At 34.7% G+C, this 22,576-nt stretch overlaps 1 protein-coding gene across 5 annotated transcripts in view; it reads right to left on the bottom strand.

Moving 5' to 3' along the window:
• Window positions 1-22,576, bottom strand: part of VPS13A (vacuolar protein sorting 13 homolog A) — a 247,632-nt gene that overhangs the window by 36,333 nt on the left and 188,723 nt on the right. For 3 of the 5 annotated variants that reach the window (XR_008686091.2, XR_016037846.1, XM_055426921.2), the window contains exons 54-67: window positions 17,692-17,924; window positions 13,420-13,573; window positions 12,718-12,864; window positions 12,442-12,523; window positions 11,507-11,576; window positions 10,551-10,656; window positions 8,071-8,184; window positions 6,616-6,761; window positions 5,189-5,270; window positions 3,541-3,654; window positions 2,109-2,184; window positions 1,858-2,021; window positions 1,507-1,552; window positions 1,282-1,405 (exon numbers count right to left, since the gene is read on the bottom strand). Coding sequence is in view for 2 of the 5 variants with exons in the window: in XM_055426921.2 (XP_055282896.2) it covers window positions 1,282-1,405; window positions 1,507-1,552; window positions 1,858-2,021; window positions 2,109-2,184; window positions 3,541-3,654; window positions 5,189-5,270; window positions 6,616-6,761; window positions 8,071-8,184; window positions 10,551-10,656; window positions 11,507-11,576; window positions 12,442-12,523; window positions 12,718-12,864; window positions 13,420-13,573; window positions 17,692-17,924 (1,658 nt within the window). In the remaining 3 variants the exon portion in view is untranslated. Of the gene's footprint in view, window positions 1-1,281; window positions 1,406-1,506; window positions 1,553-1,857; window positions 2,022-2,103; window positions 2,185-3,540; window positions 3,655-5,188; window positions 5,271-6,615; window positions 6,762-8,070; window positions 8,185-10,550; window positions 10,657-11,506; window positions 11,577-12,441; window positions 12,524-12,717; window positions 12,865-13,419; window positions 13,574-17,691; window positions 17,925-22,576 lie in introns of those variants that run through there. The other 2 variants (XM_088837946.1, XR_008686092.2) reach the window with 2 other exon arrangements.

The following is a 22,576-nucleotide window of genomic DNA, read 5'->3' as shown; positions in this document are numbered from 1 at the left end:
GGTCTTTGATTTCTTTCATCAGTGTCTTATAGTTTTCAAAGTACAGGTCTTTTGCTTCCTTCAGTTCAGTTCAGTCGCTCAAGTCGTGTCCGACTCTTTGAGACCCCATGAATCACAGCACGCCAGGCCTCCTGTCCATCATCCTAGATATTTTATTCTTTTTGATGTAATGGTAAATGGGACTATTCTCTTCATTTCTCTTTCTGATCTTTTGTTGTTAGTGTATATGAAAGCAAGAGATGTCTGTGTACTAATTTTATAGCCTGCAATATTACCAAATTCACTGATGAGCTCCAGCAGTTTTCTGATAGCATCTTTAGGATTTTCCATGTATAGTACCATGTCATCTGCAAACAGTGACAGTCTACTTCTTTTCCAATTTGGATTCCTTTTATTTCTTTTTCTTCTCCAGCTGCCATGGAGAATTCCTTAATTTTATTAACTTTTGAGTTTAACTGATGACTATGATTCAGTAATTATGTTTGTGAAACCAAAGTTACAGGCAGAAGAAACTGAGGCTTTTTTCTAATCTTAACTTTAAACTAAAACAGTAAACACTGCATCATGGGAATAGTATGAAATAGCGACTTAAAAGGAGCAGCTCATTTAATGACAAGGATTATTCCTATAGAACAGGAAGTGAGAGATAATACAAAAGAAAAAAGATCAGGGAGATAGTCACCCACCAACTTTGTAAGTTAGGTTTCTAAGTTAAATTCACTAGCATGAATTTAATCAACTGTTTCATATGTTACAAACTTCTAGAATAGAGGCAGCAATAATGTAACTACTAAATTTTAGCCTTATAATAAATTTAATTTGGAGGAAAAAAGAACATGTTTTAAAAATATTTGTACAAGTGAAAAGAAACAGAAAAGATGTAATAGTTCACAGCAAATGAAATCATAAAGGAAGGTATGACCACAAGCTGAGTTTGAATGAGGAATATAAAAAGTCATTCTTTATTTCTCAGAAAAGGAATTAGAGTATTACATTTGCTAATTTTATAACTAATGTATAGAATTACATTATTGTAAACTATTTCAATCAAAGTAAGGAAAAAGCTCAATTTGCCAAACCTTTCCTCCCAAGGCTGTTGGGAATGAATGATGAATAAAGCAGAACTGAAGCTGAAATGATGCAATGCAAAAAAGTATCAAAAGTAGTTGGGAAGATCATATGCAACTTGCTGTTATTATTGGGTTCATAGTTAAGTGCCTTGGGTCAAACAGATTTACCTCATTTCTCTTGGTTGAAGCATTTTACATCAGGAGAATTTACCTTCTTATTCCCTGAAATGTACTGCTAGCCATGTCTATGATGCCTCCAGTTGGCCTTGTCACTGCTCCAACTAAACCTTTCCCAACACCTTTAAAGAAACCAGTTGCTCCTTCTTTCTGAGCTCCTGGAAAGAAAAAAGACAGAGTTTTTGACAACTGGATTAAGAATGAAAATGGAATCAATTCATGAAATATATATATCACCCAAAAGAATTATTATACTTACCTTTGATTGGTTTTGTAACAATTCCTGTTATGCCACTTACAAAACCCTAGAGGAAAAGCACAAATGAAAATTTACAATAATTTGACATGATACTTTGAAGAACCAAGTCCGGCTTACAAAAGAAATATAGAATTCTGCTTTCTAGATACCACAAGAATTAATGTTTTTCCTACATATTTTATTTAAACAGAGAATTTTGAAGGCTACTGACATATTTTATATATTACAACCCACTGTTCCTCTAACATTCAAATAATATTTGAGTGAATGCAAGTTTTCTACTTCCTTTCTCATGGAATGTGGCTTTAAAAGATATTCCTCAAATGTTCACAACTATGGGAAATTTCTTACAGAAACTAAGCCTTTTCCTCCACGAGTGATGCCTTCTCTAAGACCAGCTGGTTGCTTATTCATGGCTTCTCTCCTCTTCTGTTGGTAGTCTTCATCCATAGTCATAGCTGCCACCCCTTTAGCCATAGCACTGGTTATTTTGGAGGCAGCACCAGCTAGCCCACCTGGAAAAATTATAACACCTTTAGTAAAAACCAAACATATCCTTACTTTATAGCGTAATGGTCCTTGGTGGGCATTCTGTTTCTTACCAACAGCTCCACCAACTAGTGCTTTCAGTCCTAGTGCCATTCCTTCCACAAACTCTTCAGGACCCTGGATGGCTCCCTAAAGTGTCAAAAAATAACAACAGTAAATAAAGTTATTGTTACTTTTAAAGGTAAAATTTTTTTAAATATACAAGGAAGGTAGCAGTGACAAAAAGAATAAAGATGTCCCAGAGAAAGTGATATCAGAAGAAAACTTCACATTAACAGAATTCTCAGATACTTCATGACTTTCGAAGTATAAAGGATAAAGTGCTGGAAGTTGATCCAAACTTAGAAAGGAATATGACTATTCACCAAAGTGTACCAAAGGTGCTTACACGGATTATAAGCTATATATGAGAAGGTAACCACAAACTGCTTTTGAAAAATTTTTAGAAAAAGAAATAAAAACACTTTAATTCTTATTATTTCTAATGTTTTAGATTACAGTGTACAAAATAAATATCAAATGTATTTTATTTTTAATTATCCTCTATGTTTAAAAGTCAAAGTGGGAGAGTTTTGAATGTTTTGACAGGAATTTTTAAGGGACATAGACCAAACATAATTTCTGCCACTGAATATCAAGATTGCTTCACACACTGTCAGCTTACATGGTTATTTTTACTGTCCCACACCACTGTGGAAAGCAAGATTGCATGTCCATGGGAATCTTGATTCTACTATAGTATAAACTTTATCCACTTTTAATATTCCAACATATCACTTAAAATTTGGTATTTCTTAGTAAAGTCTTAAGTTTTGAAGGAAAAGGTAAACATTTCTTCCAAGATTTTGCAAAACCTCTTACCATTGCTTCAAAATAATGTCCTTTTGTTGTTTCCAAAAATCTATTTACACCTACAACTCAAGTTAACAACTGGGGTGCATTAATCTCACTATTTTTAATTGAAGTATAGTTCATTTACAATGTTGCGTTGGTTACAGTATACACTAAAGTGATTCAGTTATACATACTTGTGTGTGTGTGTATATACTTCTTCATACTCTTCCCATTATGGTTTTTTACAGGATATTGAATATAGTTCCCTGTGATATATACAGGAGGACCTTGTTGATCATCTCTTTTATATACAGCAACTTGTATCTGCTAATGGAATGAACTATTTATTCAAAAGGATTAGTGTGATATATTGGTTTCCTTGATAGCTCAGTTGGTAAGGAATCTGCCTGCAATGCAGGAGATCCCGGTTCAATTCCTGGGTTGGGAAGATCCACTGGAGAAGGGATAGGCTACCCACTCCAGTATTCTTGGGATTCCCTTGTGTCTCAACTGGTAAAGAATCCACCTGCAATGTGGGAGACCTGGGTTCAATTCCTGGGTTGGGAAGATCCCCTGGAGAAGGGAAAGGTTACCCACTCCAGTATTCTGGCCTGGAGAATCCCATATATTGTACAAGATTAACTATGTTACCTGGTAAGGTTCATAAAAAAATGCTTCTACACCTTCAGAAAATTCTCTTATCAAGCCAAAGGGATTTCCCAAAACATCAAGTCCAAGAATGAGTACATACATCTGTTTAATGGCCTAAAAATGAAATACAAACATTAGTCAAATCAGATAATCAGAGTTAATATTTTTTTCCTTACATTTAGTACACATATCTATTTTTTTTTCAGGCTAACATTCTCATCAGCAATTTCAAACTATACATATCACCTTATTCATCACCAGTCTTAGTTTAAAAAAGCAATTTTGTATTAGAATATGAGAAATAATATGACCTATTTACATAGTTTTAGAATATTCAAAATACTTTCACTTTTACAACTATGTGTGACAGTTGCTATAGACTACAGAAGCACACAGGTCAAATGATGCTGAGTCATATAAACAGTAAAACTGAGATCCAAACTCAGATTTATTTATTTTTTAATTTATTTAATTGGAGGCTAATTACTTTACAGTATTGTAGCGGTTTCTGCCATACACTGACATGAATCAGCCACAGGTGTACATCTGTCCCCCTGTCCCAAACCCCCCTCCCTCCTCATCCCATCCCCCGGGTTGTCCCAGTTTACTGGCTTTGAATGCCCTGTTTCATGCATCAAACCTGAACTGGCAATGTATTTCCCGTATGATAATATACATGTTTCAATACTGTTCTCTCAAATCATCCCACCCTCACCTTCTCCCATAGAGTCCAAAAGTCTGTTCTTTACATCTGTGTCTCTTTTGCTGTCTTGCATAAGGGTCATGGTTACCATCTTTCTAAATTTCATATATATGCATTAATATACTGTATTGGTGTTTTTCTTTCTGACTTACTTCACTCTGTATAATAGATGCCAGTTTCATCCACCTCATTAGAACTGACTCAAATGTGTTCCTTTTTATAGCTGAGTAATAGTCCATTGTGTATATGTACCACAACTTTCTTATCCATTCATCTGCCAATGGACATCTAAGTTGCTTCCATATCCAAGCTACTGTAAACAGTGCTGCAATGAACACTGGGGTTCAGTTCTGGTTTTCTTGGTGTGTATGCCCAGCAGTGGGATTACTGAATCATATGGCAGTTCTATTTCCAGTTTTTTAAGGAATCTCCACACTGTTCTCCATAGTGTAAACCCAGATTTCTTAAATCATGCTCAGTGATCTGTCCACCATACAACAGTTATCCTAATGCTCTGTAAGTTATACCATAAAATATAGGACTCCTTAGAGATGGATAAAAATCCAATAAATAATATATCTAGCTTGACTAAACAACTTAATCACATTAAAAATATCCTGTGTTCAGTTACTTACTGATAAATAGTTCCTTTTGACCTATTTTTTTTTAAGTAAGTGAGGTGAGTTACTCAGTTAATTATTATTTAAAGATTTATATCTAGTTCACACTGATCCAGGAAGATTTCTGTCGAAGACTAAAAGTAAAGGTAACAATCTGAAATGGTAGTTGGGCTTAATTTCTTTCCACAACCCTGAGGAGAAAAACCAAGTTCTAAAATTTTGAAAATGGCTATTCACTTACTTGCCAAATCTAAATTATATATTACATATGTGGTTTCACTATTTTATATCAGTCTGTCCCTTTGTAAAATAATCTCAGACAAACCTGCTTTGAATAGTGTCTTATTACTTCAGACTGTAATTCAGCTGTTGTATGGAACTGATAGTTGAGTTCAAAAAATGCTAGCCTAAAAAAAACAACAAAAAACACATAAAAATGCATGTGGGTCTCACTCATGAACATGAACTGCATTTCTCAATCTGTCCTACTAAGGCCTACACAGAAAATGCTTGATTCACTGAGATTAATAGAATTTGCTCAAGAATGGCCAGGATTCAATTGCTGCAGGTTTTCCCTGATTAGCTGACAGCTGAAGAATCACCCTAAGTTTGTGTGTGTGTGCTCCGTCATGTCTGACTCTTTGCAACTCCATGGACTATGGCCTGCCAGACCCCTCTGTCCACGGGATTTTTCTGGCAAGAATACTAACAGGTTGCCATTTCCTCCTCCAGAGGATCTTCCCAACCCAGGGATCAAACCCACGTCTCCTCCCTGGGCAGAGGGATCTTTATCACTGAGTCACATAGGAGCCCTCACCATCATTTTATTTAACCTGTTCACAGCATATATCTGGATCCACTAGTTGGGAAATTTTATGCTAAGGCTACAGTCCATGGGGTCACAAAGAGTCAGATATAACTGACTGACTGACACTTCCTTTCTTTCATGCTAAGGATAGGACAGCAGCAAGATTAGAAATCTCATCCAATTTTTCATGTCTGCAAACCGATGTTTTCTAATTTGACTATTTCCTAACTTTTATCTAGATTTACAGTTACCTCTTTGGACTCACTGATTCTTACTACTATTCTTAATAACAGTTCTAGGTGCTATCTGCAAAAGTCATTCTCATCTATAGACTCCACTCAGACTCTGAGTCTCGGTCAGATACTCCCAATAGCTTACATTATGATTCATATTAAAGTACAAATTCTTGACTGTACCATTTAAACAGATTCCTTCATTTCTGCTATTATGGTATTCATTTTTTCCTAGTCACATATGCTTTAAAGAGTCTTGATACCATAGGCCTTAAAATAACATCTTTAAAAGCACAACACATCACACATTTGAGTATACACATCTTCTTAGGGATCCTTGCCTAAGTAAAAAAGACATTATATAACACACAGACTTACACGGCCTCTTTCCTTTTTTCTTTTTTTGACCCTGCCATGTGGTGTATGGAATCTCTGGACCAGGATTCAAACCCTCTCCCCCTACAGTAGGAGCTTGGAGTTTTAACCACTGGACCACCAGGGAAGTCTCTGTCTCTCTGTATTAAGGAAATTATTTAATAATTACTCTGCTATTTAATAGTTAAGGGTTATCAGGCAATATGTTAAATTATATTTAGCCTATGATCTGCAATGTAATTTACACTTACACTTACACTTTTTCACTTACAAAATTTTATTGTAAATATAAAAACGGACTTTTTGTCAATTTATAGATTTGAATTATAAACATACTTAAAAACTACATCTTGTACATCTGTGAGAGTGGCACCAATACTCTTCAGCAAAAGATTTAAAGAATGAACTGCCATCAGTCCTCCATGCTGTTCTGAATCTTTCGCTTCTTCACCACCTGAACTCAGTGAAACACTTAAATGCAACTAAAGAGATAAAGAGATAAATATTTAAAGCACTTTCTTCATAATAACTTAAAACTCAATCTCATTGTAAAATTACTGTACCATACATAAGATTTCAAATAACCTAGATATTAATTTTGATATAATTAATAAGTGGAATGCTAAAGGAATTTAAAATCTAAACAGCCCTTTAAAAGTTTTAAATCCAACAATGTATGTTATTTATAGCTCAAACCAATTCTTTTGGTAAACCTAGGAAAATATTAATCTTTATAAATTTTTAATAACAATCTAGAAGTTGAAGTTGTTGAAAATAAATATCTCCAAAATTTCTCCAAGTTGAATGTTTCAACTATTAGAATTAAGTTATCGTGGTGAAAGAAAGTGAAGTAGCTCAGTCGTGTCCAACTCTTTGTGACCCCATGGGCTGTAGCCTACCAGGCTCCTCTGTCCATGGAATTTTCCAGGCAAGAGTACTGGAGTGGGTTACCATTTCCTTCCCCAGGGGGTCTTCCCAAACCCGGGTCTTCTGGCCTAGGGATTGAACCCCAGTTTCCTGCATTGCAGGCGGATTCTTTACTCTTTCAGCTACAGGGAAGATCACCATGGTGTACGCAGTTATACAGCAATTTTCTTCAGATATTATGCAACTCATAGAAATTTTACGTTAAGAACTTACTTTCAGTTCCATTCAATCTTCAGTTTTTAAATCAAGGTTATTTTGTAAAATTATTTGAAACTTTAATATCATATATAAAAGTTTGAAAAGTATCAGTCAACACTTTAATAGTAAATGAACATGTTAGGTCAAATGTAAACATATACACACATACTATAGGCGGCTTCCACATGATAAAAGAGTATAAAAATAAAAATTAAAAGTGTCATTCCTTTCTAACTTATATTTGAATGGTGAAGTTGCAGAATTTATATACTACTAAAGAACAAAATTGAAATGCTATATTCCCCTAAACTGATCAAATCAATTTGCTATTAACTAGATTACCAAGGTGGAGAAGGCAATGGCAAGCCACTCCAGTACTCTTGCCTAGAAAATCCCATGGATGGAGGAGCTTGGTAGGCTGCAGTCTGTGGGGTCGCTAAGGGTCAGACACGACTGAGCGACTTCACTTTCACTTTTCACTTTCACACATTGGAGAAGGAAATGGCAACCCACTCCAGTGTTCTTGCCTGGAGAATCCCAGGGACGGGGGAGCCTGGTGGGCTTCTGTCTATGGGGTCACACAGAGTCGGACACGACTGAAGTGACGCAGCAGCAGCAGCAGCAGATTACCAAGGATAATAAAAATGACTTTTATTTTCCCCCTACCTTGATAGGAGATATATGAAAGTATTCATAGAGGCTGACTTGTGATGAGTCTACTAACGAGACTATTTTATACTCTTCTTGGAAAGCTTCTATGTCTTTATGAAAAAGCTCAACCTATAAAGGAACATACAATATTAAAAAATTAAGGAATATATCTGTATAAGTATTAAGCCAATATATTTACAATGGAAATACCAAAAATGAGATTATGTTCACAATACTATAAAAGAATAAAATACTCAAATTTAGCAAAAAGAAGTATAAAACATACTCAAATGATAAAAACTCTCTTGAAAGAAAATGAAGATCTACATAAATGGAAAACATTCCATGTTCAAGGTTTGGAAGACTTAATACTGTTAAGATGGTACCTCTTCCAAGTTGATCTGTACATCCAATGTAATCACTATCAGAACCCTACATGACTTCTCTGAAGAAGGCAAGCTGATTCTAAAATTCATATGGAACTGCAAAAGGATTCAAAATAGCCAAAACAATCTTGAAAAAGAACTAAATACCAATTATCATACTTCTCAATTTGAAAATTTACTGATGTTAGACTCTTAATTATACCATATACAAAAATTAATATGAATGAAACGCCTAATTTTAAGAACTTAAGAGTTTAAAACACTTAGAACACAGGGCTAAATCTTTTAACTTTGGATTTGGCAAAGGAGTCTTAGAAATGATACCAAATACATGAGCAACAAAAGAAAAAATATTTTGGACTTCAGCAACATCAAAAGCCTCTGTGCTTCAAAAGACAAATAGAAAGTAAAACACAACATAAAGAATTAGAGAAAATATTTGCAAATTATATATCAGACATGGATGGGGCTTGCACTCAAAATACATAAAGAACTTTTACAATTCAATTAAAAAACCAACTCATTAAATAACAGGCAAAAAATTTGAACAGACATTTCTCCATAGCAGATATGTAAGTAGTCAATTAACAAATCAAAAGATATTCAACATCATTACTCATTAGATAAATGCAAATCAAAACCATAGTGATATAAACTACTTTACAACTACTAGGATAGCTTGAATTAAAAGGACAGACAATAACAAGTAAGTATTAGGGAGATCTGTTGAAATCAGAATCTTCATATATTCTGCTGAAGAGTATAAAATGATGCAGTAACTATGGACAACTGTTTAGAAGTCTTGAAATTATTAAACAGAGCTACCAACTTCCTAGCAATTTCACTCCTAGATAAATACCCAGGAGAACTGAAAACATATGTCCACATAAAAACTTGTACAAAAATACTTATAGAAGCATTATTCATAATAGCCAAATTGTACAAACAACCCTAATGTCTACTAACTGATGAATGGATAAACAAAATATGGCGTATCTATACAGCAGAATATTACTTGGCCATAAAAAGGAATCTGATACATGCTACAACATGGATGAACCTCGAAACATTATGCTAAATCAAAGGAAACACATCAAATACACTATACAGAGTACAATTCCATTTATACTAAATATCTATAATAAGAAAATCCATAGACAGAAAGTACATTAGTGTTTGCATAAGGCTAAGGCAGTTTTCTTTTGGAGGTGAAGAATCATTGGTGATGATTGCATAATTCTGAATATACTAAAAAATACTAAACTACACAATTTAATTGGGTAAAATGTATAGTATGTGAACTATAGCTCGATGAACTGTTATTACAAGGAAAAAAGGTATAATTTCCTTGTCTTTATCTGCGTACAATTGATCCTTGAACAACAGAGATTTGAAGTGCAAGGATCTACTTATACATGTTCCCTCCCCCAACCCCATACTAAATACTACAGTACTATACAATCCTCAGCTGTGTGACTCCTTGGATGCAGACCCTTGGATATGGAGGAACTATGTATGCAGAGGGCCAAATATACGTTATACACAGATTTTCAACTGAGAACAGGGTTGGTGCCCATCACCCCCACATTGTTCAAAGGTAAACTGTAGTTTGTTTTATCTTCAAAATTCTTTATAAAAGAATAGCTGAAAAAGAAAACATCTCTTATCCACCTAACAATTGTAATTTTATCATCTTTCTGTCAGTTACAAAGAACATATTATATTTATTTTCCTTATCCCTTTTCTCATCAAGTATCTTGGTCATATCCAAATTTCTAAACTATCAATCAACACAAAAGTAACACAGGAAAATAAAATAGGAAGAAATAAGTGACGTAAACATGACTGATTATCCTCTTCCTCTTTTACTGGCTTAAAACTTTTCCTCCTACTTGCTACCTCATCTTCAAAAGGTTAGCTGTCTTGCTTCCAACTTCTATAATTTGAGTATGTGATTTCCACCAACGTAGAGCCGTGGTAGCAGAATAAATTTTTTTTAATTTTTAAAAACATGTTAATACATTTAAGAATGTATAATGCTATCATTGTTTTCTAAAGTCCCCCCCTTTCCCTAATTCTTCCAATCAGTGCTACTCTTTTAAGTCTCACCTCTGTTTTTTCAGTTACTTCAGCTGGTGTCATAAGTTCTGATACAGCATAGACAAATCCAAGATCTAACCTGAGATCCATTTCTTGGATCAACACTTTGAAATACCTATAATAGGAAGGTAAAACATTTTAAGGTAAAACACAAAAATTTTCGATTAACTGAATTAACAAAATTATAAAAGAAAAAATATAAGACAACTATTAAAACATTGACACTTAGGACTTTCTATGTGAATGAATTAAAAACATAATGGCAACACTGTTTATAATAGAAACAAACTCAAAATGTGAAAATGCCTACAAAGAGAAAGTTGATAAGTAAACTGGCACAAAGGAACACAAGGAAACATTACATACAAGTGATAATAAATAAACTCTAGCTATATACAACAAAATAAATTAATTTTAGTAAAAATTTGAATAAAAAAAAGCAAGCCCAAGGAATACATTTACAGTTTGAAAAAAATTTAATTAGCAAAACTGTTGGCAAAGTAAGAAGCATAATGTTTAGCTACAAATAATAAACCAGTATTTTTAAAAGGGAATAAAAACAGTATTTATCTTGGTGATAGGGTGGAGGAAACAAGAAATATGGGAGCGATACATAGATGGATGCTTCTGTCAATGTTCTGTTTTGAAATGGGTGGTGACTGAATTTGAATATACTATTTTCTTTCTTGTTTATAAAACAGTATGCAGTAATGATAGACAACAGAGAAAACAAATAAAAAAGAAAGTAATAAAACACATAATTTAGAAATGACTATTATTAATATCTATGTGCCTTCTGACTTCTCAAGATTATGAAATAATTGTTTTCTATGACCTTTCTAATTTAACGTTTTACACTTAAATTTTTGACTCATACAATTTATTTAAGAGTACAATTAACTCACATATTTAAACAAAACACTGTGTTTTAAATGCACACAAAATAAACATATTAAGACACTTACTTAATACGTGATATCTGTGAATGTCCTGCAGATCTCATGACAATACTGACATCTGTAAAGGGCTTTGGTGCTGTAAAGGTTAACAAATATGATTAATCTAATGATGCTTTAAAGAAAAGATAAGCATTTTCTTGTAATTTAATACACATCACAATGGACACTGAAATTATGTATTAAATCATGAGTATGAATTAAAATTACTGATATTTGTAAGATCTACCACAATCTTAATTTCAGACTGCAGGATTTTTTTTTTTAGTTATTTGTATTTAATTTTAGGTTAACTGAAACTTTAAATTAGTGATTTTAAACCAGAAGTATACATTAGAATCATCAGGACAACTTTGTGAAAACAGACTTCATGGTCTTATCCCTTTATTCAAAGGTTCTGCTGCTGCTGCTAAGTCACTTCAGTCGTGTCCGACTCTGTGTGACCCCACAGACAGCAGCCCATCAGGCTCCCCCGTCCCTGAGATTCTCCAGGCAAGAACACTGGAGTGGGTTGCCATTTCCTTCTCCAATGTGTGAAAGTGAAAAGGGAAAGTGAAGTTGCTCAGTCATGTCTGACTCATAGCGACCCCATGGACTGCAGTCTACCAGGCTCCTCCATCCATGGGATTTTCTAGGCAAGAGTACTGGAGTGGCTTGCCATTGCCTTATTCAAAGGTTCTAGTGGCTTTTAAATTAGGAATTTACAAATTTTTAATCTTTTAAAGAAATTAATATCTCTAAAAATTATATATACATTTCTAGTCAATCTTTTATTCAGTATTTACTCAGTTTTATTGAAGTTAGTTGAGTACTTCCTGGTCTTTTTTCAAGCCATTGAATTTTCCAATGATCCTATAGAAACTAAACTTGAGAATGGTTTCACTTCATACTTTTATAGTAAAATAAATCAAATAGCTAATACCAATCTAAAAATAGAAACAAACCTGAATCCAAGGTGACCGACTTGGGTGGTTTAATGGGATAAAACACAAATGGAAATACAGCACCTTGTATTTGATTTTGGATCTAAAAAACAAAAACAAACAGGTCAGTATATTAATATGCTAATTATAGAATCTGACTAGAATAACAAAATTTAAGAAGTAGAAGGCATCAAACATTCTAATCCAACAAACTACAGACAAAAGAGACTATAGGAATACATTTATTGTATTTCCATATTTCTTTAGAATATGCTCTGAATATCTTTTTAAACTTACCTGTATTCTGTAAATTTGAATTCTAAACGATGACTGATGTGCAGATGTGCTATATTCTACTTTTAATGCTGGCAGATAATTTCTTCTTATAGCTATTACATGTGGCTGCAGAATTTTCATGTTAGTACCAGCAGGTGTGAAGCGAACCTGAAAAATATGCCCACCCCCACAACAAAAAAAACCCCATAGAATTTCTCTTTATTAATTGACTAAAGTCAGAAATTTGTACCAAAAAACTTTTATGGTAATATTAATTTAAATAGTAGGCTAAATATTTGATAAGATTTTGATTGAGATCTTTATATCCCATATACATGCAACTCACAAATATTCATATAATAGTCATAAAATATTCATATACCCCTGGGAACTTGATTTTATCACTTTTTATATAACTTCTATATAACTAAATTTTTTTACTTTATTTCTTTAACTTTTACTTGACTAAAACTTATCAAAAAATAAAGCAATATAAGAAAAATAACTTTATAAATAAAGCAAAACAACTTAGATCATCAGCACTTAAAAAAGTCTGAATCTTAATACAGAGAACTATTCCTTTAAAATATTCTATATAAAGTACATAGAATAAGATTCATTGTTTTGTAAGCAAACCTGTCTTTCCTTAAAAACGAACTTGTGTTTCATTTAACTACAACATGATAGAAATTAAAACTTTATATCAGTACTTAAAAATATTACCAGAATGTTAGTGTCCAACTCAATAACCTTATCTTCTGACAGTGAAGATTCAGTATAGTCCTTAAATTCCTTCTCTAACTTCTCAGTGTGCTTCACACTCATTGGCTTCCATCTTGCCTTCTTTCTGGGCTTTGTCTCCCAAACCACGTCAGAACTTACATGTGAAAGCAAAAATCATGGTACTAATTTATAAACAGTTTCATTTTAACTGGTTTATTACATGAATTACAAAACCATCAGTGAATTTTTGCAATATCTCTAGTTGTAAGCAAGCACATTATAAGTTTATTAACATGAATTCATTCAACCACTACTTATTAAACTCTTATTCAGGCACTATTTTAGGTGGCAGCAATATTATTAGGGAACGTTTCTGCCATTTTGTAACCTTCTTTTACCTGAGGACAGACAGACACTAAACAGTAAATTAGCATATTTTAATATATTAGGAGATAAAAATGGCTTTTGAAAGAAGAAAAAGCAGATAGGTTAAGGAGGATCTGGAGTATTAGGATATGCAAAGTAGTGGGGGGTGCAGTATCAAAACAGAATGGTCAATGGAGGTGTCATTAAGAAGGTGAGATTTCAACAGCCTTAAAGAGATGGGGGAGTTATAACATTTCAGGTAGAGAGACAAGCTAGAGCAGAGACTACAAAGCAGAGCATGCCATAGCACAGGAAGAGCAAGGGGGCTTGGCATGCTTGGAATACATTAAGAGCAGAAGATGAAGTAAGACAGATAATGAGAGGCAAAACAATATAAAGCCTTGAGGATATGGTAAAGACCGAGTTTTATTCTGGGATGAGAACCCATTGAATGACTATGAGAAGATAATCAGCAATATGATCTGACTTAAGGTTTAAGAATAAACTGTGTGATGGGATGGGAAGCAAGGAAATAAAAATAAAGGATGAGGACTAGAACAGGAAGACTAGTTAGGAATGTAATGCAGTAAGCCAGAAGAAAAATGGTGACGGTTCTGCCTAAGATGGCAAGACTGAAGCATTCCAAAGTGGTCAGATTTTATGTGTGTTTTGAAGCAAGATCCAAAACAATATTTTCAGATGGATTAGATAAGGGTAAGATAAATCAAAGATGATTCCAAAGATTTTGACCTGGGCAACTAGAAGAATGTAGTTGTCATTAACTCCAGTGGGAGAGCAGGTTTTGATAGAAAGAGGAAGGAGTTTGGTTTTATATACTATAAAGCTTAAGAAGTCTCTCAGATACCTAAGCAGAGATTTTATGTAAGTAGCTGGACAGACAAGTCTGGAGCTCAGACGAAAAATCTAGCTGAAGATACACTTCAAGAAGTTTTCTGCATATATATGGTATTTGAAATCATAAAACTGAAATAGAGAAGAGAAGCAGACTCAGTTCTGAGAGCCTCAAGATACCCAATATCAAGCAGCTGAGAAAATGACAAGGCACCAAGAAGTGAGACTAAGAATGCAGGAACAGAAAGAAAAACCAAGGCGGTGAGTTATCCTGGAAGTAAAGTCAAAGAAACCGGGTCAAGGAAGGATCTGTGTAGAATGTTCCGTTCAGTTCCGTCGCTCAGTCGTGTCCAACTCTATGCGACCCTGTGGACTGTAGCCTACCAGGCTTCTCCATCCATGGGATTCTCCAGGCAAGAATACTGGAGTGGGTTACCGTTTACTTCTCCAGGGGATCTTCCCGACCCAGGGATCGAACCCGGGTCTCCCGCATTGGAGACAGACGCTTTAACCTCTGAGCCACCAGGGAAGCCCTATGTTAGAATGTTATAAACTTAAGCAACATGAAGAATGGTAATTGTACAATGCCCCTGGCAAAACAGGTCTCTGGTGATCTTATCAAGACCAGCTTTATGGTACACTGAAAGCAAAAGCCTGTTCGGAACAGTTAAAGAAAAAATGGGTAAAAAAAAGAACTGGAGAGAGTGAAAATATTTTTTGAAATAGATAACACTTCTAATGAGTTCAGCTATAAAGTAAAGCAAAGAAATGTGCAGTAGGTAGCAGGGAAAGTAGGTTCAAGAGAATTTTTTTTAGTTGAAAGATATTAAACTTATTGGGACAATTCAATAGGGAGCCAAAAATTATTGAAGTAGGACAGAGAAAGAAGAGGATTGCTGGGTCAGTGTCTCAAGAGGCAAGAGTGAATGAAATATAGTGCAAAAGAAGAAAAATATGTTTAAATAGGAGCACATACAATATTTCTATGATAAGTGGGAAGTGTGTTGCTGTAATATATACATAAAAAATACTGGTGCATAGGAAGCTGAGAGGTTGGGAGTGGGTCTTTGGAAGTTCCTTTTTGACTGCGTCAGTTTACTTGGTGAAATAAGACTCAAGGCACTGAGCTGAGAGAGAATGGGGATTTAAAAAGAGCCAAAATATGAAATGGGCTTCCCTTGTGGCTCACCTGGTAAAGAATCCCCCTGCAATGCGGGAGACCTGGGTTAGATCCCTGAGTTGGAAAGATCCCCTGAAGAAGGGAAAGGCTACCAACTCCATTATTCTGGCCTGGAGAATTCCATGAACTGTATAGTCCATGGGGTCGCAAAGAGTCTGGCTCAGTGAGAAAGAATCTCCTTGCCAATGCTGGAGACTTTAAGACGTGGGTACAATCCCTGGGTTGGGAAGATCCCTGGGGAGGAAATGGCAACCCACTGCAGTATTCTTGCCTGGAAAATTCCATGGATAGAGGAACCTGGCAAGCTACAGTCCATTGGGTCTCAAGGAGTCTGACAGGACACAAGCATGCAAAGTGTGAAATAGTAATCTAGGAGAGAGAGTGCATGGAACAAATCTAATTTACTGAAAAACCACTGAAAGACTTAAACAAAGAATTTAAAAATCTATCCACATTATAGGGACTTCCCTGGTGGTCCAGTAGTTAAGACTCCATGCTTTCACTGCAGGGGATGCAGGTTTGATCTTTGGTCAGGTAATTAAGATCCTGCATGCCATGCCACATAACAGAAAAAACAGACACAAAGGTGGAAGAGGCTCCTGAACAGCTTCCAGTTTCCATACCTCAAAAAAAAAATCTATCCACATTCTAAAATCACTTCACTCATTCTGTTTAAGTATGTAAATTATTTAATCTTACTCATTCTAAAATTTATGTTCTCTTAATAAACAGAAACCATGTATCAATTCCACTTGTATTTACATCATTTAGCATAGGAGACAGCACATTAGGTTTCACAGGCTTAAAATCTGTTGTCTATTTGACCTTTCTATTTCAGTAATATTTTTTTAAGAACAATAAAAATTTCTAAGAAAATAGTTTTAACATGCTTATTTATTGATTTGGCTGCACTGCTTGGCACACAGGTTCTTAGTTCTCTGACCAGGGATTGAATCTGTGCCCCTGCAATGGAAGAGCTGAATACTAACCACTAGACTGCCCAGGAATTTCCTTTAATATGCCTTTTTAAATGGCATAGCTACTATTCAAGAAGTCAGGGACATTTCTAAACAAATTTACATAGAAAAATGAATTCAAATCTGTATCATAAACCTTTAATTTATATATCTGAGAGCTTAATTCAAGGGATTAAAACTACATTATCCCTGTTATACAAACTGGAATCTAGCAACACTGTCAAATTAGGCAGTAATATAAAAATACTAAGTTCAAATAGTTACGAACAGAAACATTAAGTGCATAAAGGAAAGAAAAGAGTTTTACTGGTGATGATTTATGTGGGAAATGGTAAGTACAATATTACCTTACTAGATCTTAAAGTACCAAGATCAAAGTAGAAAGTGGTTAGAAAGTAAGATGTATAGTGTGGGGAATACAGTCAATAATAACGAATAATTTCTGTATGGTCACAGATGGTAATTAGACTTATTGTGATCACTGTAATAAACAGAAATACTGAGTCACTATGTTATGTACCAGGAACTAACACAGTGTAGCAGATCAAATGCACTTCAAAATAAACAAAATCATAGAAAAAGGTGGTAAAAAACAATTAAATATTTCCTTGTGACATGTTAAAGAAAGAAAATATACTTTTAATAAGTTGAATAATTATAATTTTCAGACAGTTGGGAAAATAACATGATGAGAGATTTATAAATCTGATTTTTGGTATATCTTTATCTTGAAAGGCAATAAAAGTATCAAAGCACTTTTAAATTAGCATTACCTTAGATTAGTATCATTGAATAATCAAAACAAAATTTAAACTAATTCATTTTAGACTTTACAATCACCATTCTTAATGATTAAGAACTTACACTTAAATGTATCTAAATTCTAATACATCTAACCTTGTAATGCCAATATAGGCTACTTCTTGCTTTGTATAATTATTGACAAGAGAAATTCCAACATCTTGTAACGCCAACACAATTTCTTGCTCTGCTAACTCTGCTTTCTCACTTTCATATGTCACTTGAAATACTCTTGGATCTTCAGTAAATAAAATAATGCGTTGCAAGCCTTCAAAAAATGAAACTAAATAAATGGTCTTTTTTCCCAAATTTATAGGTGTCATCATATCCTGAAAAAAAATCATCAAAAAAATTAGAGTTTGGTCCCAACCAACATGAAATCTACATTCCACAGTTGAAAAATGAGAATAGTAATGGTACTTACTTCATAAGAATAAAATAAATTAACAATTGTGTAACATTTGGAAATTTACATAATTCAAATTAGTTAATGAAAGTTTCTGCCATAATCATTATGAAGTCAGGAAGACAGGCAAACTTTTAATATCATAGTAAAATCTAATTAGTCTTCCTTTGTAGGCTAATTAGGAACACAGAATTATCTTCTCTGCTTTATTATAAGACTAATCAATGTGTTATGCATTAAAAGTTGTTTAGTCAGAAACTTCTATTCCTTTTCAGAGCTGAACTAAATAAGATAAAAGAATATTTGACACCCCAGTTGCATGCTCCACAAAGCACAAATACTACAGGGTTAATACTACAGAAAGACTTTATATATAAGCATTGTGCTGATATCAGGATCTTCAGTTTAAAAAAATTAACTTCTAATAGTTAACCGTCAGCCATTAATTCCTAGTTAAGTGAACATTCTGATTAAACAAGGTATTAAAATATACAGTACACATTCATGTTATAATCCACTAAAATTAAAAATAAGTTACTATATCATGTTACTTATAACACTCTCTAAAATATAATACATAATACTAAAACTACATTAAGATGTAAATAAGCTAATTTCCAAGTAATTCTGAAATATTTCTAATATGTTATAGTGGATTACAGGTTTATCTTTGCAAACTTCAACTATCATTGTGATATAAATATGTAAAAGTACTTATTGAAGCTGAGGCTCCAATACTTTGGCCACCTGAAGCAAAGAGCTGACTCATTTGAAAAGACCCAGATGCTGGGAAAGACTGAAGGCAGGAGGAGAAGGGGATGACAGACGATGAGATGGTTGGATGGCATCACCAACTCAATGGACATGAGTTTGAGTAAACTCCAGGAGTTGGTGATGGACAGGGAGGCCTGGTGTGCTGCAATCCATGGGGTCGCAAAGAGTCGGACACTACTGAGCTACTGAACTGCACTGAACTGATGCAAAATTACTAATTGACAGGTTAAATAGTTTATTAATTTTATTTTTTATATTAAAATGAATTAAAAAAATAAATCTAATAATCATGAATTAAAAAAAATAAAGTTAGGTTAATCATGGGCAACCCTCTCAAATACATTTAAACAACACTGGAATTCACAAGAGCAACACTGGAAAGACAATGGAAAAATACAATCAATATTCTAAAAGAAAACAACTCAGAACCCAGAATTCCTTACTCAGCAGAAGTATTCCTCAGTGAAGAAAAGTACAAGAAATAAAAATGCATGAAGACAAATGAAAACTACTAAATATCACCATCAACAGAAATTCACTCAAGCAAATTCTACAGGAGGAATTAAATACCAGCAAGAGTAAAGTGATCCAAGATGAACGTACGAAGTAAGAAAGGAATGTTATGCAAATAAAATGTGAGAGAAAATATTTTACAAAATTCAATATTCAGGAATAATAAAAAATTTTGGCAAAGACTACATAAGAAGTTCTTTAGCCTCTTATCAAACTTCCCAAACACACACCAAACTTCAGCAAAGATCACACTTAAAGGTAAATGCTGATGTCATATAACTTGAGACCAAAAATAAGGCAAAAATATATGTAAACATCAGTTTTATTAAACAGGACATAGAGATGCAAGCCAGTCCAGTAAGGCAAAAAGAAATAAAAAATGAAAGGACTGAAAAGGAGAAAACAAAACTCTCATTATATTTAAGTGTCATGATCGTACATGTTGAAAAATAAAAAACAAATAATATTAATAAGAGAATTCAGTCAATTTTCTGGATTAAAAAAATCAATACACAAAATGCCATTACATTCCCATATGCTAACAAGCTTGATTTTAAAAAGATATCATGGGTTTCTGTTCTGGCAACTGATGACTAGGTGGTCTGAGACAAACCTTGCTAACAGCAAAAAGTTGGACAACATCTAAAAAGGAAAAATATGTGTCTGAAAAGACAGAAAAGCTTCCAAGATAGCATGAATTAATGGCTCCAAGATCTGAGAGAGAAAGCAAGGCAATAAAAGTGAACTTTGTGGGACTTCCCTGGTGGTCCAATGGCTAAGACTGTTCCCAATGCAGGGGGCTCAAGCTGGATCCAGGGTCTGGGAACTAGATCCCACATGCCGGAACTAAGAGTTCACAGGCCATAACTAAAGATCCCTCATGCCACAACTAAGATTCAGTGTATAGTCAAATAAATAAATAAAACCAAGAAACAAAACAAAAAAAAGTAACAGAAAAGACAAAGTGGTCTTTGTATTCAGAGTTCACAACTGTCAATTCAAAAAGTAGAAGCAAATACTGAGAAGTTAGGGAACATCATACGGAGTCTCAAATTATCTTTAAAATTTTTCATATACTATGTTCAGCACAGAGTCAAAAATAACATGCAAAAAGAATGGATTTCAGTGAAAACCAAGAAAAGAGAAAATTTTTAAATATCCGGAAGAAATCTAGGTATTGGAATTGTCAGACAGTCTTTAAAGGAGTTATGATCAGAACATTCAAGAAATTATGTGATAGAGAATTCTGGAACAAAAACTTTTATAATAGAAACCTTAGAACTGATATTTCAATAACTAAAATTAAGAACTCAACAGATGATTTTAAGAGGAGATTAGACACAGTAAAAGAAGTACTGTGAAAAGTCAGAAGGAAATATTCATACTGAAGGAAGGAGAGAAAAGGATTAAACAACACATAAAAGTCATAAGAGACATCATAGAACACGTCTCTTAGAACAACACATAAAAGTCGTAAGAGACATGATGAAAAGTCTAACATTTATGCAAAGGTGAATTCCTAAGAGGAAGAGGAAAGAGGTGCCGAACCTGAAATTTGATATCCTGCAGAAATACTTCACTAAAAACAGAGCAAAATAAAGACATTTTCGGACAAATGAAACTAATCAGCTATAGACTCTGATAAGCAGAATGCTGTCTGCCATATCAGTAAACAAAGGATGTCACAGTCAACAACAAGTACAGTCGCAATCTGGGATGAGCTGGTGAGCCCCACGGAACTCAGAATATAAAAACACAGGATACTAGTCCCAAATAGCTGAGGTGAATATCAAAAGAATGAGTTCAGTGAGCCCAGACTCTTGTACCTTCCCATACACAGAAAAGTGCAAAATGCCTTAACTTGACTTATCTGCTTTTATTAAATTAACAATAATCTTTTGATGTTCAGACTACCTGTCCTTTGTTACAATACTCCTATATATCTTGGCTCCCTCAACTCCGCCTTGCCTCTTTAGAGTAATTATCTCAGGGATACTTTAGATGCTGCCTCCTGGGGTTGAAGTCGTAAAAATTCCTGCCGAATAAAACATAACTCTCAACACTTTTAGGTTGTGAATAATATTTTAGTCAACAACTCTTGCCTGGAAAATCCCATGGACAGAGGAGAGCCTGGCGGGCTACAGTCCACGAGGTCTCAGAAGAGTCAGACACAACTTAGCGACTAAACAACAATAATCTTCCAGTTCAGTTCAGTTCAGTTCAGTCGCTCAGTCATGTCCGACTCTCCGCGACCCCATGAATCACAGCATGCCAGGCCTCTCCGTCCATCACCAACTCCCGGAGTTCACTCAAACTCATGTCCACAGAGTCGGTGATGCCATCCAGCCATCTCATTCTCAGTCGTCCCCTTCTCCTCCCGCCCCCAACCTTTCCCAGCATCAGAGTCTTTTCCAGTGAGTCAACTCCAGTTAGGCAGTTGCAAACTGTGGCCTTTGATAGTTTTGTAAGTCTCAATATTTAAGCCTAAAAAGATACTGGTGGGCACTGCAACATTATATATTAATAAGAATCAACTTAACAAAAAGACAACAATTTCCCTGGTGGCTTGGCTCAGAAGTTAAAGCGTCTGCCTCCAATGCGGGAGACCCGGGTTCGATCCCTGGGTCGGGAAGATCCCCTGGAGAAGGAAACGGTAACCCACTCCAGTATTCTTGCCTGGAGAATCCCATGGACGGAGAAGCCTGGTAGGCTACAGTCCACAGGTCACAAAGAGTCGGACACGACTGAGCGACTGAACGGAACAGAACGGAATGGAATCACATAGTTGCAAGGAGATCCAACTAGTCCATCCTAAAGGAAATCAGTCCTAAATGTTCATTGGAAGGACTGATGTTGAAGCTGAAACTCCAATACTTTGGCCACCTGATGCAAAGAGCTGACTCATTTGAAAAGACCCTGATGCTGGGAAAGATTGAAGGCAGGAGGAGAAGGGGACGACACAGGATGAGATGGCTGGATGGCATCACCGACTCCATGGACATGAGTTTGGGTAAACTCCGTAAGTTGGTGATGGACAGGGAGGACTGGTGTGTTGCAATCCATGGGGTTGCAAAGAGGCGGACACGACTGAGCGACTAAACTGAACTGAATCACACAGTTTCAAAATATAAGAGCCCAAATTAAGAAAACCAAAAAGATATGCATAGATCCATGATTTCAAATACCATTCTCACAGCAACAAAACAAGCACAAACAAAAAACTTAATAAGATAGAAGATCTACACAACTCAACAAAACTTGAACAAACTGACATATATAGAACATTGT

This window comes from Moschus berezovskii, chromosome 7 (genome assembly GCF_049115385.1).
Source record: "Moschus berezovskii isolate FMDL1 chromosome 7, NW_MosBer_1.0, whole genome shotgun sequence".
Taxonomy (NCBI): Eukaryota; Metazoa; Chordata; class Mammalia; order Artiodactyla; family Moschidae; genus Moschus; species Moschus berezovskii.
This window is presented reverse-complemented; position numbering and strand designations above follow the sequence as displayed.